Raw genomic sequence first — 15,987 nt, 5'->3', positions numbered from 1 at the left:
AAGAAAAGGATAATCACCAGCTGGAAAAGAGGATTAATTGAGCTAAATAAGGAATGATATTTTTGGAAGAAAGATTTATATAAAAAATACATATCTTTTCCTTTCTTTTTGGGAAGATATGTATCACTTTGCTTGATTGGATTAGGAGATAGGGATTCACTTTCAATTTCCAGATTTTTAGTAGGAAGATAATATATATACTCTTATTTTTATTTGAGAATTATCAACCATTGTACTTAGAGAATTAGAGAGAAAAACATGGTCTATAGTGGCTGAATAATTTATCTTGGTTGAAGGGATCTGAAACCATGGAACTACAATGATTGTGAGATTTATTTTTGTTCTTTAATGCATCTTTTTATTTATTCGAGTATTGATTATCTTTCTGAATTATTTGTTTATGATTGTGTTGGTTGATTTTTAAGGCGTGCGATTAGTTTATCAATTAATATAATCTACGGCTAGTTTAGGTGCTGAATCCGTAATTGTTCAATCCATCTAATCGAAGTGGCAACTAAGTTTATCGTTTGCTGCGTCAGAAGCGATAATCCTAGGGAAATAATCAACTAGATTAAATGCAACGTCGTACGTTTGTGTTGTCTTGCTTCGTTGGTCTTTCTAATTCGTAATGCTATTGTTTAATTAAATTCGAGATCGTATCCGAATTATTAATCAATAAGGGTTAATTGAAATACATGTTTTTGGTTAACTAATTGTAAGGAAGGACAGGTTAATTTAATACCACAACGAATATTTGAATAATTAATTTGATATTTTGTTTCGATGATCGATCGTAGTTCCAATGGTGGATGTGACCGAAGACCAAGGTTTGTTAAATCGATTTATTCCCTTTTAGATTATTTTACTGAATTTTTAATTAGTGTTTTTCATTATAATTTGCATTCACTTCAAAACCCCCCTTTTTATTTATTTGTTTCGATTTATTCGTGACGACATACTAATCAAAGCTCTTCGAGGGAACGATCCCTACTTTCCTTTACTACATTTTTGTTGCAGGAATTTAGGATTTAATTTGGGTGTCAACGACAGCACGTACCAACAATTAATCGGGGAAATGCTATGGTTAAGTGAGAAATTAGAAGAAGGGTATTTTTGGAATGAAACAGATGGTTTGCTTAAAAAGGTAAAACGGAGTAATTGTTGCCGAAAAAGGTTTAGACGGGATGCGGGTGCCTATTTTAATTAATATCCCAAAATCTATTTAACTTTATTTTTTTCAAGTTAATGATATACATAAAATCTGAGCAATTTTTTGCTCCATCTTTAATCATTCTTCAACAAACCATGGAGAATTGCAGTAGGTAATTATATGTTGATCTTGGTGTATTTTTCTACTTACAAAATTTACTTATGAAATGATAATTGCTAAGAGAGTAATTCAGATTTGTTCAATTTTTAACACATTACTGGCTTAACACCCTATTATGAATTACAGGAATTATAGCTAGTGTCGTGGGGATTATAATTATCCTCTCAATGGTTGGCCTGGGGCTATTGTGGAAGAAGATAACAGAAGATGATCAAAGCACGGAGGCCATTATTAGAAATTGCGGATCGCATGCTCCACAAAGATATAAATTTTCTGATGTTAGAAATATTACAAAATCATTCAGCGAAAAACTTGGTCAAGGAGGCTATGGTAATGTTTACAAAGGAAAACTGCCCAATGGTCGTCTTGTGGCAGTGAAGATCTTGAAAAAATCTAAGGGCAATGGAGAGGAGTTCATCAACGAGATGGCTAGCATGAGTAGAACATCCCATGTAAATATAGTAAGTCTTCTGGGTTTTTGCTTTGAGAGGAATAAAAGAGCTTTAATCTATGAATTCATGTGCAATGGATCTTTGGATAAGTTTTTATATGATGGAGAATCTTCAACTACAAATTGCAATTTGGAGTGGAAAACACTTTATGAAATCGCAATTGGCATTGCTAGAGGACTAGAATACTTGCACAGAGGTTGTAACATAAGAATAGTACATTTTGATATAAAACCTTACAACATTCTTTTAAATGGAGACTTTTGTCCAAAATTTTCTGATTTTGGATTGGCTAAACAATCCAACCAGAAAAACAGTATCATGTCAATGTTAAACACAAGAGGAACAGTAGGATATATTGCACCAAAAATGTTCACTAGAACCTTTGGAGGAGTATCTTATAAGTCTGATGTCTACAGTTATGGAATGATGATTTTAGAAATAGTTGGAGCAAGAAAGAATATTGGTGTCAGGATATCACAAACAAGTGAAATATATTTTCCAGATTCAATTTATAACCTTCTTGAACTGGGTAACGATTTTGGACTTCCAGGTGTTGTCACTGAAGAGGAGAAACAGACAGCAAAAAAGATGATACTGGTGAGCTTGTGGTGCATTCAAACCAATCCATCTGATAGACCATCAATGACCAAAGTTGTGGAGATGTTGGAAGGTAGGCCAGAAAATCTACAAATTCCACCAAAACCTTGTTGGTCGTCCCCACCAAGATCCCCCAAACTTTCTTTGCTGGCATCTTCGTCAACACAGCTTGCTTCAGAATGTGAGTGAAATGTATTAAATTTTGAAAACAGAAGGTGTGCCTTGATCTGTACGTTCGGACAACGACAGGTGTTTTCTTTTAATGCTAATATCATATTTAATTTTTTAAGAAGAGCTAAAAAAAAAAAAGGAAGGAATTTTGTTTACACCTAACAATTTGTGATATCAGATTGTGTTTACATCATCTCAGGTCAGATTTGGTTTTAGAGACTTTCAACTGTAACTTGATTTGAATTAAAATCGTATCAAAATTTTTTAACCGTAACTTAACTTTATATCTGCTCAATTTGACCCAAAATTATTTATTATTTTTATTTTTCAAAGTATTTTAATCGTATTAATTTTTTCACCAAATTACATTAATCTATTATTAATAAAACACATAATATAATATTTTGTTTTATTGATAAATATTTTAAAAATTTACATACTAAGAATATTAAAATAGTTTAATAATCTGACTAACCGAATCAAATTTTTATTACTTAATAATAAAATAAAATATTTTAAAAAAATAAACAATAATACGAGTAATTATAATTATATAAAAATAAATCTATACATAATTTATTAAAGTAATACAAAACATTAATGTTGATTTGAGTTGTATCAAATTACTTTCGTATGAACCTTAATACTATTTGATTTAATTTCAAGTTTTATTGGATTAATTCGAAATAAATTTTGTGTAAACAACTCAATCCTAATCCGATATTTTTTTAATCGTGCTATATTAGATTTAACAGGTTATGTTGAAAATTGACCATTCTAATTTTGTTAAAAACAAAAGGTTTACAGTAATCACAATTTAAGAAAAATATTTTACATAAATTTAAATTTTAATTATAACTTTGACACAAAGAAAAGACATAAATAAAAAGATTGATTAAAATTACTAGATAAGAAAAATTTACATATGATATAACTTTAAATTTAGTTGTTATAATTTAAAATAATTCGTTTATATTAAATATCCACATATCTTGTTGGTATTCGTCCTGAATTAATTTTTTAAAGCATTATAATTAATGATACCACATTGACTAACTTGCTCACAACAAAACAAAATCCGAAAGTTTGGTTCGAGATTTTTGTGCTCTGATAAAAAAAAAAAGTGATTTATGGACACTTTTAAGTGCTGGTATCTAAATCTTTCAAAAATGAGTACACTTTACACATAGAGTGTATGATTGTTTGGCCGGTGATTTGCAAAGATGGTTAGCGTTTGATCTGTAATTAGATTGTATGCCAGAATTGTTTGTATTCTAGATCAGAATGTCTGTAATGCTCGACAGATAATTGTTATACAAACTTTAAGTGTATTTCACAGGTCGCTCGGCTCACTGCTGGCTTCTTCCTGTGATTCAAGTTTACGTTGGTGATGTTGCAGGGGAATATGCTTAGATGGTGACATAGTTGCAGAAAACGTTGGAGGTTTCGGTGGAGCTTGCAAGTTTTCTAGGCTACCTGCCAGCATTTCCACAACCTTAGTCATGCATGGTCTGTCCGATGGAAAAGTTTGAATGCACCACAAGCTTACAAGGATCATCTTCTTCGCCATCTCTTTTTCCTCTGCAGTGACAACCCCAAGAAGATTAATGCACTGTTCTTCGCCTGACAAAAGATGCTTGAATAACCAATGTGAAGAATATATTTCACCGGTGTGGGATGTTGCATCATCAATATTCTTTTTTCCTCCTACTATTTCAAGAATCATCATTCCATAACTATACACATCAGATTTGTGAGAGACTCCTCCAAAGTTTCTACTATATACTTCCGGGGCAATATACCCCATAGTTCCTCTTGCTTCCAACATTGACAAGATACTTTCCTTATTTTTGGATTGTTTAGCAAGCCCAAAATCAGATATCTTTGGACAAAAGTCTTCATTCAAAAGAATGTTGGGAGGTTTTATATCAAAATGCACAATCCTGATGCTACAACCTCTGTGTAAATACTCTAGTCCTCTTGCAATTCCAACTGCAATCTGAAACTTTGTCTTCCAATCCAATTTTTGGTTTATGCTTGAAGATTTTTGATCATATATGAATTTATCTAAAGACCCGTTAGGCATGAATTCATAAATCAAAGCTCTTTTATTTCTCTCATAACAAAACCCTAGAAGAGTGACTATATTGACATGGGATGTTCTGCTGATATTAGCCACCTCATTCATAAATTCTTCTCCATTAGTACCCTTTGATTCCTTCAAGACCTTGACAGCTACAGGAGGACCATCAGGTAACATTCCTTTGTAAACATCGCCGTAACCACCTTGACCAAGTTTATTGCTGAATGATTTTGTTATCTTTTTAATATCTGAATAATTATATCTTTTTGGAGCAAGAGACCCGTAGCTTGTAACAAGGGCCTCCAACTTTTTATCGTTCTCTGTTTTATCCCTCCAGAAGAAGACAACCTTATCTAATGTAAGCAGTTGTCTTAGACTGCCGCCCATGAGAAATACACAGAGGATTATCAGTATTCCCACCACGCTAACAGCAACTCCTGTATTAAGGGATAGGGTGATCTAAAGTTAAACAAAATAGACTTCTGCAATAATAGTTGACACACTGTTACTACAATATAAATATTAAGGTTGTCATGAGCTTGTTAATTACCTATGAAAGCATTTCTCCTCTTGCTGAAAATTGATCCTGCATGTAAGATAAGTTAGCTACACTATCCTTCAAACTTAAATATTCATACGATGACACGAATTCAGGAACAGGGGTTTCGAATGAAAATTTGGGAGTTCTAGTATCAGAACAAGTGTTCTGGTGAGATGAACGAACGCTTCATGTTCTTACAGACTAAGAATGAATAAAGGTAGGGTGCGAATTATGCTATAAAAACATGTAGGTACAAACCTGATGAAGGTGAAGAACATGATGCGGAGAATTGTCCATCTGGGCAGTAGCAACTTGTTTGATTTAAGAGAAGATCGAAACCGCAACTTCCATTAGAGTTGCATTCCTCACATGTGATGCCGCTCACGGTCCATTTCACCTGAAAGCCTTCTTTCATGGCTTCGTTCAGGGCCGAAGAATTCCCTGTTATTGCTGATGTAGTCAAACTTCTAGAAACTGGAACGCTGATAGAGACGCACCCTAGAGGATTGGTGAGCCCTCGTGTTATGTATACATTGGGAAAAGGATAATATCTGGGGCAAGTGATGTTTGACGGAATTAGTGAATTGGTAGATATATCACAACCGTAAGATAAACTAAGCATCTCATACGCTGGATCATAATCAAGAAGCCCCAAAATGATGGTGGTGCTAGTGAACTGGGGAGAGCAGATACTGCCCAGGTAGTCTATTCTTGAAATCCTGAGAGTATGGGCTTTCTCGTCAATATTCAAAATACTGTATAACACATCATTGATCGCTATGTTAGGTGCATCATAATGCTTTGAATGCTCATAGTTGCTATAATTGAAAAATTCATAGCCACAATGGAGCCGTAGATCAGGATGGCCGCAGCCACTGGATCGGTCACCTCCCCAGAAAGGATAACCGGCTGTGATGTTCCCACATTTGAATGGAAGACTGCAATTTGGCTGCGACAAGGAAGGACTGGTGAAAGATGGCTGAATCTTGACCATAGCCATGAATATGAAAAATAAAAGAGAAAGAAAATGCAATGGCTGAAACAGCTGAAACTTCTTCATCTCGTTGAAATGAAACTCAGGGAGAATTAATGATGGGTTCGTTGAGTCCGTTTGGTTTTAGACCATATAAAAGAAAGCTAAGTGATCTTCTTCTTAGGAAGATTGGAGGAAATGCTTACAAAGACTTTGATTTTGGCGGTTTAGTTGACTTAAGATTTCCTTTTACTGCTGCCTTACGCAGGAGAAACCAAAGGAGTGTGAATGCATTAATGAAGTTGGAAAATTGGCTTAGAAATTTGCTTCCTTTGTTGACTAGAGGGACGGCAAATTGCCTATAAATACCCCCTCCTCTCTTCATGCAAAGATTGATTTCTCTTCTCTTTTCTTCATCCGGAAATAAAGTTCCATAACCTTGCTCTCTTCTCCTTAGCTGTTTCTTCCTTTCATTTCTTTGTCTTTTATACTTGCTTAATTAATTTTATAACAAATGTAAAGTTATTGAACAATCACATTTAATTTATTAATATTAAATGTCTTTATTTTGAAGTCCTAAATTTTCCAGTCCGTGTCCCCTTATGACTTGGAAAATAGCAATAGCCATTGACTTAGTTAGAGATGACAACAGCTACATAAGACAAACTATGTCGACATCTAACCATAGATTATATGCTAGAACGTTTTCTGCAACTATGTCCCTTGCAACATCACCAACGTAAACTAGAATCACAGGAAGAAGAAGCCAGCAGTGAGTCAGGCGACATGTGAAATTTACTTAAAATTGTATAACAATTATCTGTCAAACTGTTGGACATGATTAGCCGAAGAAAATTTGGATTTATTAATATTACAGACATTCTGATCCAGAATACAAACAATTCTAGCATATAATCTAGTTACAGAGCAAACGCTAACCATCTTTGCAAATCACCGGCCAAACAATCATACTTAGCAACCTTCTTGTGTCATGTTTTCAAAAATTTAGAAAATTATAATGTTGTTATAAAGCCAGGTGGCTTTCCACCAAAGCAAGTCAAAAAGGCTGTAGGAATTCATTTATTAGAGCAAGAAGAAAATGGCAAGGCTTACGCAGGAGAAACCAAAGGAGTGTGAATGCATTAATGAAGTTGGAAAATTAGCTTGGAAATTTGCTTCCTTTGTTGACTGGAGGGGTGGCAAATTGCCTATAAATAATACCCCCTCCTCTCTTCATGTAAAGATTGATTTCTCTTCTCTTTTCTTCATCCGGAAATAAAGTTTCATAGCCTTGCTCTCTTCTCCTTTGCTATTTCTTCCTTTCATTTCTTTATCTTTTATACCTGCTTAATTAATTTTATAACAAATGTAAAGTTATTGAACAATCACATTTAATTTATTAATATTAAATGTCTTTGTTTTGATGTCCTAAATTTCTCAGTCCGTGTCCCCTTATGACTTGAAAAATAGCAATAGCCATTGACTTAGAGACAAACTATGTCGACATCTAACCATAGATTATATGTTAGAACGTTTTCTGCAACTATGTCGCCATCTAACCATGTTCCCCTGCAACATCACCAACGTAAACTAGAATCACAGGAAGAAGAAGCAAGCAGTGAGTCAGGCGATATGTGAAATTTACTTAAAATTGTATAACAATTATCTGTCGAACTGTTGGACATGATTAGCCGAAGAAAATTTGGATTTATTAATATTACAGACATTCTGATCCATCCAGAATACAAACAATTCTAGCATATAATTTAATTACAGAGCAAGCGCTAACCATCTTTGCAAATCACCGGCCAAACAATCATACTTAGCAACCTTCTTGTGTCATGTTTTCAAAAATTTAGAAAATTATAATGTTATTATAAAGCCAGGTGGCTTTCCACCAAAGCAAGTCAACAAAGGTGGTGGGAATTCATTTATTAGAGCAAGAAGAAAATGGCAAGGCTTACGCAGGAGAAACCAAAGGAGTGTGAATGCATTAATGAAGTTGGAAAATTGGCTTGGAAATTTGCTTGACTGGAGGGGCGGCAAATTGCCTATAAATACCCCCTCCTCTCTTCATGTAAAGATTGATTTCTCTTCTCTTTTCTTCATCCGGAAATAAAGTTTCATAGACTTGCTCTCTTCTCCTTTGCTATTTCTTCCTTTCATTTCTTTTTCTTTTATACTTGCTTAATTAATTTTAGAACAATCACATTTAATTTATTAATATTAAATGTCTCTGTTTTGATGTCCTAAATTTCTCAGTCCGTGTCCCCTTATGACTTGGAAAATAGCAATAGCCATTGACTTAGTTAGAGATGACAACAGCTACATAAGACAAACTATGTCGACATCTAACCATAGATTATATGTTAGAACGTTTTCTGCAACTATGTCGCCATCTAACCATGTTCCCCTGCAACATCACCAACGTAAACTAGAATCACAGGAAGAAGAAACCAGCAGTGAGTCAGGCGATATGTGAAATTTACTTAAAATTGTATAACAATTATCTGTCGAACTGTTGGACATGATTAGCCGAAGAAAATTTGGATTTATTAATATTACAGACATTCTGATCCATCCAGAATACAAACAATTCTAGCATATAATTTAATTACAGAGCAAGCGCTAACCATCTTTGCAAATCACCGGCCAAACAATCATACTTAGCAACCTTCTTGTGTCATGTTTTCAAAAATTTAGAAAATTATAATGTTGTTATAAAGCCAGGTGGCTTTCCACCAAAGCAAGTCAAAAAAGGTGGTGGGAATTCATTTATTAGAGCAAGAAGAAAATGGCAAGGCTTACGCAGGAGAAACCAAAGGAGTGTGAATGCATTAATGAAGTTGGAAAATTGGCTTGGAAATTTGCTTGACTGGAGGGGCGGCAAATTGCCTATAAATACCCCCTCCTCTCTTTATGTAAAGATTGATTTCTCTTCTCTTTTCTTCATCCGGAAATAAAGTTTCACAGACTTGCTCTCTTCCCCTTTGCTATTTCTTCCTTTCATTTCTTTTTCTTTTATACTTGCTTAATTAATTTTAGAACAATCACATTTAATTTATTAATATTAAATGTCTCTGTTTTGATGTCCTAAATTTCTCAGTCCGTGTCCCCTTATGACTTGGAAAATAGCAATAGCCATTGACTTAGTTAGAGATGACAACAGCTACATAAGACAAACTATGTTGACATCTAACCATAGATTATATGCTAGAACGTTTTCTGCAACTATGTCGCCATCTAACCATGTTCCCCTGCAACATCACCAACGTAAACTAGAATCACAAGAAGAAGAAGCCAGCAGTGAGTAAGGCGATATGTGAAATTTACTTAAAATTGTATAACAATTATCAGTCGAACTGTTGGACATGATTAGCCGAAGAAAATTTGGATTTATTAATATTACAGACATTCTGATCCATCCAGAATACAAACAATTCTAGCATATAATTTAATTACAAAGCAAGCGCTAACCATCTTTGCAAATCACCGGCCAAACAATCATACTTAGCAACCTTCTTGTGTCATGTTTTCAAAAATTTAGAAAATTATAATGTTGTTATAAAGCCAGGTGGCTTTCCACCAAAGCAAGTCAAAAAAGGTGGTGGGAATTCATTTATTAGAGCAAGAAGAAAATGGCAAGGCTTACGCAGGAGAAACCAAAGGAGTGTGAATGCATTAATGAAGTTGGAAAATTGGCTTGGAAATTTGCTTGACTGGAGGGGCGGCAAATTGCCTATAAATACCCCCTCCTCTCTTCATGTAAAGATTGATTTCTCTTCTCTTTTCTTCATCCGGAAATAAAGTTTCATAGACTTGCTCTCTTCTCCTTTGCTATTTCTTCCTTTCATTTCTTTTTCTTTTATACTTGCTTAATTAATTTTAGAACAATCACATTTAATTTATTAATATTAAATGTCTCTGTTTTGATGTCCTAAATTTCTCAGTCCGTGTCCCCTTATGACTTGGAAAATAGCAATAGCCATTGACTTAGTTAGAGATGACAACAGCTACATAAGACAAACTATGTCGACATCTAACCATAGATTATATGTTAGAACGTTTTCTGCAACTATGTCGCCATCTAACCATGTTCCCCTGCAACATCACCAACGTAAACTAGAATCACAGGAAGAAGAAACCAGCAGTGAGTCAGGCGATATGTGAAATTTACTTAAAATTGTATAACAATTATCTGTCGAACTGTTGGACATGATTAGCCGAAGAAAATTTGGATTTATTAATATTACAGACATTCTGATCCAGAATACAAACAATTCTAGCATATAATCTAATTACAGAGCAAGCGCTAACCATCTTTGCAAATCACCGGCCAAACAATCATACTTAGCAACCTTCTTGTGTCATGTTTTCAAAAATTTAGAAAATTATAATGTAAAGTTATTGAACTATCACATTTAATTTATTAAATGGATTGAAATATCATATTTTCCACATTTTAATGCATTTCATTCACATTCTGAAGCAAGTTGTGTTGACGAAGACGCCAGCAAAGAAAGTTTGGGGAATCTTGGTGGAGACGACCAATAAGGTTTTGGTGGAATTTGTAAATTTTCTGGCGTACCTTCCAACATCTCCACAACTTTGGTCATTGATGGTCTATCAGATGGATTGGTTTGAATGCACCACAAGCTCACCAGTATCATCTGTTTTGCTGTCTGTTTCTCCTCTTCAGTGACAACGCCTGGAAGTCCAAAATCGTTACCCAGTTCAAGAAGGTTATAAATTGAATCTGGAAAATATATTTCACTTGTTTGTGATGTCCTGATACCAATATTCTTTCTTGCTCCAACTACTTCTAAAATCATCATTCCATAGCTGTAGACATCAGATTTGTAAGATACTCCTCCAAAGGTTCTATAAAACATTTCTGGTGCAATGTATCCTATCGTTCCTCTTGTGTTTAACATTGACATGATACTGTCTTTTTGGTTGGATTGTTTAGCAAGCCCAAAATCAGATATTTTCGGACAAAATTCTCCATCTAAAAGAATGTTGTGAGGTTTTATATCAAAATGCACAATCCTTATGTTACAACCTCTGTGCAAGTATTCTAGTCCTCTAGCAATACCGATTGCGATTTGGTAAAGTGTTTTCCACTCCAAATTGCAATTTGCAGTCGAAGATCCTCTATCACATTTAAACTTATCCAAAGATCCATTGCACATGAATTCATAGATTAAAGCTCTTTTATTCCTCTCACAGCAAAAACCCAGAAGGCTTACTATATTTACATGGGATGTTCTACTCATGCTAGCCACCTCATTGATGAACTCCTCTCCATTGCCCTTAGATTCCTTCAAGATCTTCACTGCCACAAGACGACCATCAGGTAGTTTTCCTTTGTAAACATTACCATAGCCTCCTTGCCCAAGTTTTTCACTGAATGATTTTGTAATATTTCTAACATCAGAAAAATTATATTTTTGTGGAGCATGCGATCCGCAATTTCTGATAAAGGCCTCCATGCTTTGATCATCTTTTGTTTTCTTCTTCCACAATCGCCCCAGGCCAACCATCGAGAGGATAATTATAATCCCCACGACACTAGCTATAATTCCTGTGATTCATAATAAGGTGTGAAGTCAGTCATGCGTTAAAAATTGATCATATCTGGATTACTTTTAGAAATTATCATTGCATAAGTAACTGTTAATTCATGGTAAGTATTATCAGTGGAAAAATACACCAAGTTGCCTGATGAAATATTACCTACGGCAATCTTCCTTGGTTTGTTGAAGAATGATTTATTTTTATCATTATGGCCATTGGAAGATACTCCTGCAACATAGCCAAAGTAGCATAAGACTTTGTTGAGTAGCAACAGACTAAAACTTAAAAAAAAAAAAAAAATCTAAAATGAAGTCCACGAGGACTGCTGTAACAAATAAAATCTAGAACAGCTAGAATAATTATTGGCCTGATACAATCATGAGTCCTCACCAACAAATTTAAGTTTTTAGGTGAGATATCAACTACATTCAACTGGGTAAAGAAAGAATGGAAAAAAAAAAATCCAAAGTTTTATACATTGGACCCCTCACCTACAAGCTTGGATTGACTCAGTGCCATATAGATCTTTAATTTCTACCTACAAAAGAGAGGTGCATACCCGAAGCTGGAGACTCATTTGAGCCTTGGTTGGACAGTGAGATGTAGCACGCTTCAGACTGGTTAAAGTGTCCATTTCGGCAGAAACAAATTGGCATATTGAGAATTTCATCGTAACCACAAAATCCCTGAGATTCGATGCATTTCTCACAAATCGTGTTATCTACATTCCATTTCACCTGAAATCCGTCTCGGAAGGCTTGTTTTAAAACTGACCGATTCTCCTTTGCCTGCAGAATTAACGATTTAGGAAAGGGAACAATTATGCCAACATCACATGCCTCAGGACCTTTACTTCCTATTTCTATATAGCCATCCTTCTTGTCAGTACCAGTGAAGGAGCAAGTGAAATGTTCTGTAAGAAAAGGCGAATTGGGGCAAGCGTAAAGTAGGGTAAGCATCTGATACTCATTAGTGTAGTTAAACAGCACGGGATTGAGGGTGGTGTTAATAAATCGAGGTGAACAGATTCCACCCAAGTAGTCGGTTCTTGCAATCCTGAGAACACCGGCTTTTTCACCCACGTTCAAAACAAGGTAAGACAAGTTATTCATCTGCATTATAGGTTTATCGTTCTCGCAAAATATCTGCAGGTCAGGGTGCCCACAATAACTCGGTCGGTCAACTCCCCAGAATGGATAACCGGCTGTAAGATTCCCACATCTGAATGGAATACTACAAACTCGGTACCCTTCAGAGTAGCTTGTTGACTGAATCTTAAGAGGAACCAGGAGTGCGAAATATACAAGAGGAACAAGAGGCAACCACAGGAAATGCTGGAAGCTCATTAGGACAATAGCAAATATTGTTAGATTTTCTGGGTTTTAAGTGTTTAAATTTTTGGACAGGTTATGTAAGCAAGAACTAAGCAGCTTAATTTGAAGAAACAGAGCACTTTTTCGGAAGAGAGCAGCAGAGGTAAGAAATATTTTTCTGTATATTATCATTCAGCATCAAGGCTTTTATATAAAACAAAATACAATATTGGCAATAACTTAATTAATGAGCACCATACTTATAACAGCAAAAAGGTGCCTGAAAATATGGATCATCATCCATTTAACCATAAGCTGCAACTATTACCTACTGTTTTCTGACTTAGATACAAGCAAAAAGACACAAACATCGTCAATAAACTAACAAATATGAATAATAGTTGAACCGGCAGGTATAATCAGGCTGTTTTACCCTTAAATTTTGAAGAAAAAAAAGGTTAGGACACTGCATATGTAGACTCTGGGAAAAATATATAACAAGAAGACTGAAAAATTCTGTAGTTGACGTGAAAATCACTATAGATTTTCATATTGCACCAAAATACAAGTCTTGTGGCTCTCTTGTTGGTCCAAGATGGTGTCATCCAGAAGCGATTACTGATTGGTCTACTTCATCAAGGTCCTACCGGTTCATATTTTAGCTGAGTCCAGTTGGTTTAGACCATATTAAAGAAGTCTTAAGTTAAATGAAGGCCATGCAATTTAATTTTGGCTGTTTATGTAACACCCCATATTTTAACCTCACTTGAAAATGCAAAACTAATTTAATCCATGACTTCATTCTAAAAAAAAATAATTCTATAGCATAATATATTCTTATTTTTGCCAAAATAATCCCCAAAAAGAAAATAATTAAACATAATCATACTTTATAAATAATCCACAATTACAATATTCATAAACAATAAAATTTAGACATCTAAACTCTTCAATCTCCCAACTCAGCTTGAGTTCATTTTATTCCACCCCTCCTAGCTAATCTAGAAAACTTATTCTGCAAAATAAAAGAGACGAGGAGTGAGCCGTCAACTCGGTAAATAAAACAAACATAATACATAACTTTTTAATAAATAAACATCATAAAACGTCTTTATTTTCAAAATAATTAGTCAAAATAAATAAATAAAACCCTTGATATTCCTTAACTATAACGGAACTAAAACATTTCCACAAATTTTAAGAAAAAAAAAAAACAATATAAATAAGTTCATATTCATTATCCTAAGGAGAAACAAACATAAATATTTTATATCAATCATAAGGGATAATCTTAAAATAGTTCATAAACATTACTCATAAATAAATAAAAAAAAAAAAAACATAAAATTTGTACTTAGCCTTTGTCACATAGTGTCACCTACATTCGTGGTGACTTGGTTCGATTCTTATTCATATTCATCATAAGTCCGCAGACTTTTCATAATTCGTATTCTTATTCATATTGGTCCGCAGACCCTTCATTGTGTTCATATTCATAATTGGTCCGCAGACCTTTCATCATTCAACATATGTCCCTGGATGTTTTATGATCCGGTCATATTTATCGATCCATAAATCTTATGGACATTTGGCAAAATAATCTTACAAAACTTGTTTTTCTAAGAAATCTTTATCTCTGAAAAATAGCATAAACTTTATTCAAGGAATTCTTTCAAATATTTTTATCTTAATAATCGTATAATATAACATAAGTTTTCTTCTATAGAAAAATATCAAAACACTTTTCGAAAGTATTTTAGATAACAAGATCATATACTTCTAAAATAAACCATAACATAATTTATCAATCATAGTAAAAAAATTTTATAACATAAATAACGATATAAACATTTTTCATATAGAACAAAAATCATTACATATTATGTAAGCTTTTACTTACCTCAATAATTTCTAACTATGCCTTTAATCAACCAACGAGATACCAATATCTTCACGTTGTCCTAGCAATCATAATTCAAACTTAATACTATCAGATCTTAATCTTAGAAGTATCCATTAATAATCTATAAACCTTACAAATCATCACCCTAGTGTTAAATCATACTAAACTCCATTAAAATCAACTGTGCATATACAAACTTCTTACTGGACAGTTATGATTGCAAGATTTTTAATAAATTACTCACTCATGGTAAATTCACAAAATTCGGACAAATTAAAGTAGACATGTAGTAAAATATTGACAAAAAGTTTCAAAAGAAACAAAGTTAAATTTCGTTTTCAAAACGTTCAATAAAGAGAGCACATCAACCCTGTCAAAGAAACCAGATCTTTACTGGACAGCCCTTATTTCTTGATTTTTAAAAATTTCTATAGGCATTGAAACTTTATGAAATTTGGGCACGTATGAATAGGCATATAATACAATTTGCAGAAAAATTTTCAGATAAAATTGAGTTCAAATACTTTGTCAAAATGTTCAAGAAATTCAGATCATCAAATTGCCAGAATACAGATTGTTTTTTTTCTATTGAACAGTCATTGCTATAAGATTTTTAATAAATTCTGTAATTATCAAAAATTCACGAAAATTTGATATAATTGAAAACACATGTTATAAAATTTCCAGAAACTTTTTCGATTGCAAATAAAATAAATTTCTTCATCAAAACATTTAATAAAGATAAAATAACAAACTGTCCAGAATTTTTAGTTTCTAATATGCACAAACACAATTATTGACCTAACTATGATGCTAACATAATTTAAATCTAAATTTAACTAAACTAAATAAAATAAAATTGAAAGATTAAACTTACTCAAATCTCCAACCCTTTTTGTTGATCCAAATAACTTTACACCTCTCCCTTTTTCAATTGCCAAGTATAAAAATAAAAACTAATATTGTTGATTTACTTATGAGGTCTAAACTTTTAGAGAAATAATTTTATAGCCAATAAAAATCTAATCAAAGGGATAAAAACTATTT

General features: G+C 33.6%; 3 protein-coding genes across 3 annotated transcripts; 1 reads left to right on the top strand and 2 right to left on the bottom strand.

The window, feature by feature from the left end:
- The first annotated feature begins 1,445 nt into the window (after positions 1 to 1,445).
- Positions 1,446 to 2,588, top strand: LOC123225319 (PR5-like receptor kinase). The gene has a single exon (XM_044649251.1). It carries the CDS (start codon positions 1,498 to 1,500, stop codon positions 2,566 to 2,568), a length of 1,071 nt encoding a protein of 356 aa, XP_044505186.1. The 5' UTR covers positions 1,446 to 1,497; the 3' UTR covers positions 2,569 to 2,588.
- A 1,173-nt stretch (positions 2,589 to 3,761) lies between these two features.
- Positions 3,762 to 6,278, bottom strand: LOC123225311 (LEAF RUST 10 DISEASE-RESISTANCE LOCUS RECEPTOR-LIKE PROTEIN KINASE-like 2.4). The gene is made up of 3 exons (XM_044649245.1): positions 5,433 to 6,278; positions 5,184 to 5,219; positions 3,762 to 5,070 (listed from the first exon to the last, which is right to left on the bottom strand). Exons 1-3 carry the CDS (start codon positions 6,232 to 6,234, stop codon positions 3,884 to 3,886), a joined length of 2,025 nt encoding a protein of 674 aa, XP_044505180.1. The 5' UTR covers positions 6,235 to 6,278; the 3' UTR covers positions 3,762 to 3,883.
- Positions 6,279 to 10,477: 4,199 nt separating this feature from the next.
- LOC123225313 (LEAF RUST 10 DISEASE-RESISTANCE LOCUS RECEPTOR-LIKE PROTEIN KINASE-like 2.4) lies at positions 10,478 to 13,102 on the bottom strand. The gene is made up of 3 exons (XM_044649247.1): positions 12,284 to 13,102; positions 11,884 to 11,952; positions 10,478 to 11,731 (listed from the first exon to the last, which is right to left on the bottom strand). Exons 1-3 carry the CDS (start codon positions 13,068 to 13,070, stop codon positions 10,620 to 10,622), a joined length of 1,968 nt encoding a protein of 655 aa, XP_044505182.1. The 5' UTR covers positions 13,071 to 13,102; the 3' UTR covers positions 10,478 to 10,619.
- Between the last annotated feature and the right edge of the window lie 2,885 nt (positions 13,103 to 15,987).

This window comes from Mangifera indica, chromosome 9 (genome assembly GCF_011075055.1).
Source record: "Mangifera indica cultivar Alphonso chromosome 9, CATAS_Mindica_2.1, whole genome shotgun sequence".
NCBI classification, from domain to species: Eukaryota; Viridiplantae; Streptophyta; class Magnoliopsida; order Sapindales; family Anacardiaceae; genus Mangifera; species Mangifera indica.
Note: the sequence above shows the minus strand (reverse complement) of the source record. Positions and strands in the feature narration are given on the sequence as shown.

Coding starts and splice junctions, on each gene's coding strand:
- LOC123225319 (XM_044649251.1), top strand. CDS start 1,498: ATGGTTGGCCTGGGGCTATTGTGGAAGAAGATAACAGAAGATGATCAA.
- LOC123225311 (XM_044649245.1), bottom strand. CDS start 6,234: ATGAAGAAGTTTCAGCTGTTTCAGCCATTGCATTTTCTTTCTCTTTTA. Junction 5,220..5,432: donor ATGTTCTTCACCTTCATCAG/GTTTGTACCTAC, acceptor TCTTACATGCAG/GATCAATTTTCAGCAAGAGG. Junction 5,071..5,183: donor GAGGAGAAATGCTTTCATAG/GTAATTAACAAG, acceptor CCCTTAATACAG/GAGTTGCTGTTAGCGTGGTG.
- LOC123225313 (XM_044649247.1), bottom strand. CDS start 13,070: ATGAGCTTCCAGCATTTCCTGTGGTTGCCTCTTGTTCCTCTTGTATAT. Junction 11,953..12,283: donor AAATGAGTCTCCAGCTTCGG/GTATGCACCTCT, acceptor GCTATGTTGCAG/GAGTATCTTCCAATGGCCAT. Junction 11,732..11,883: donor ACCAAGGAAGATTGCCGTAG/GTAATATTTCAT, acceptor TATGAATCACAG/GAATTATAGCTAGTGTCGTG.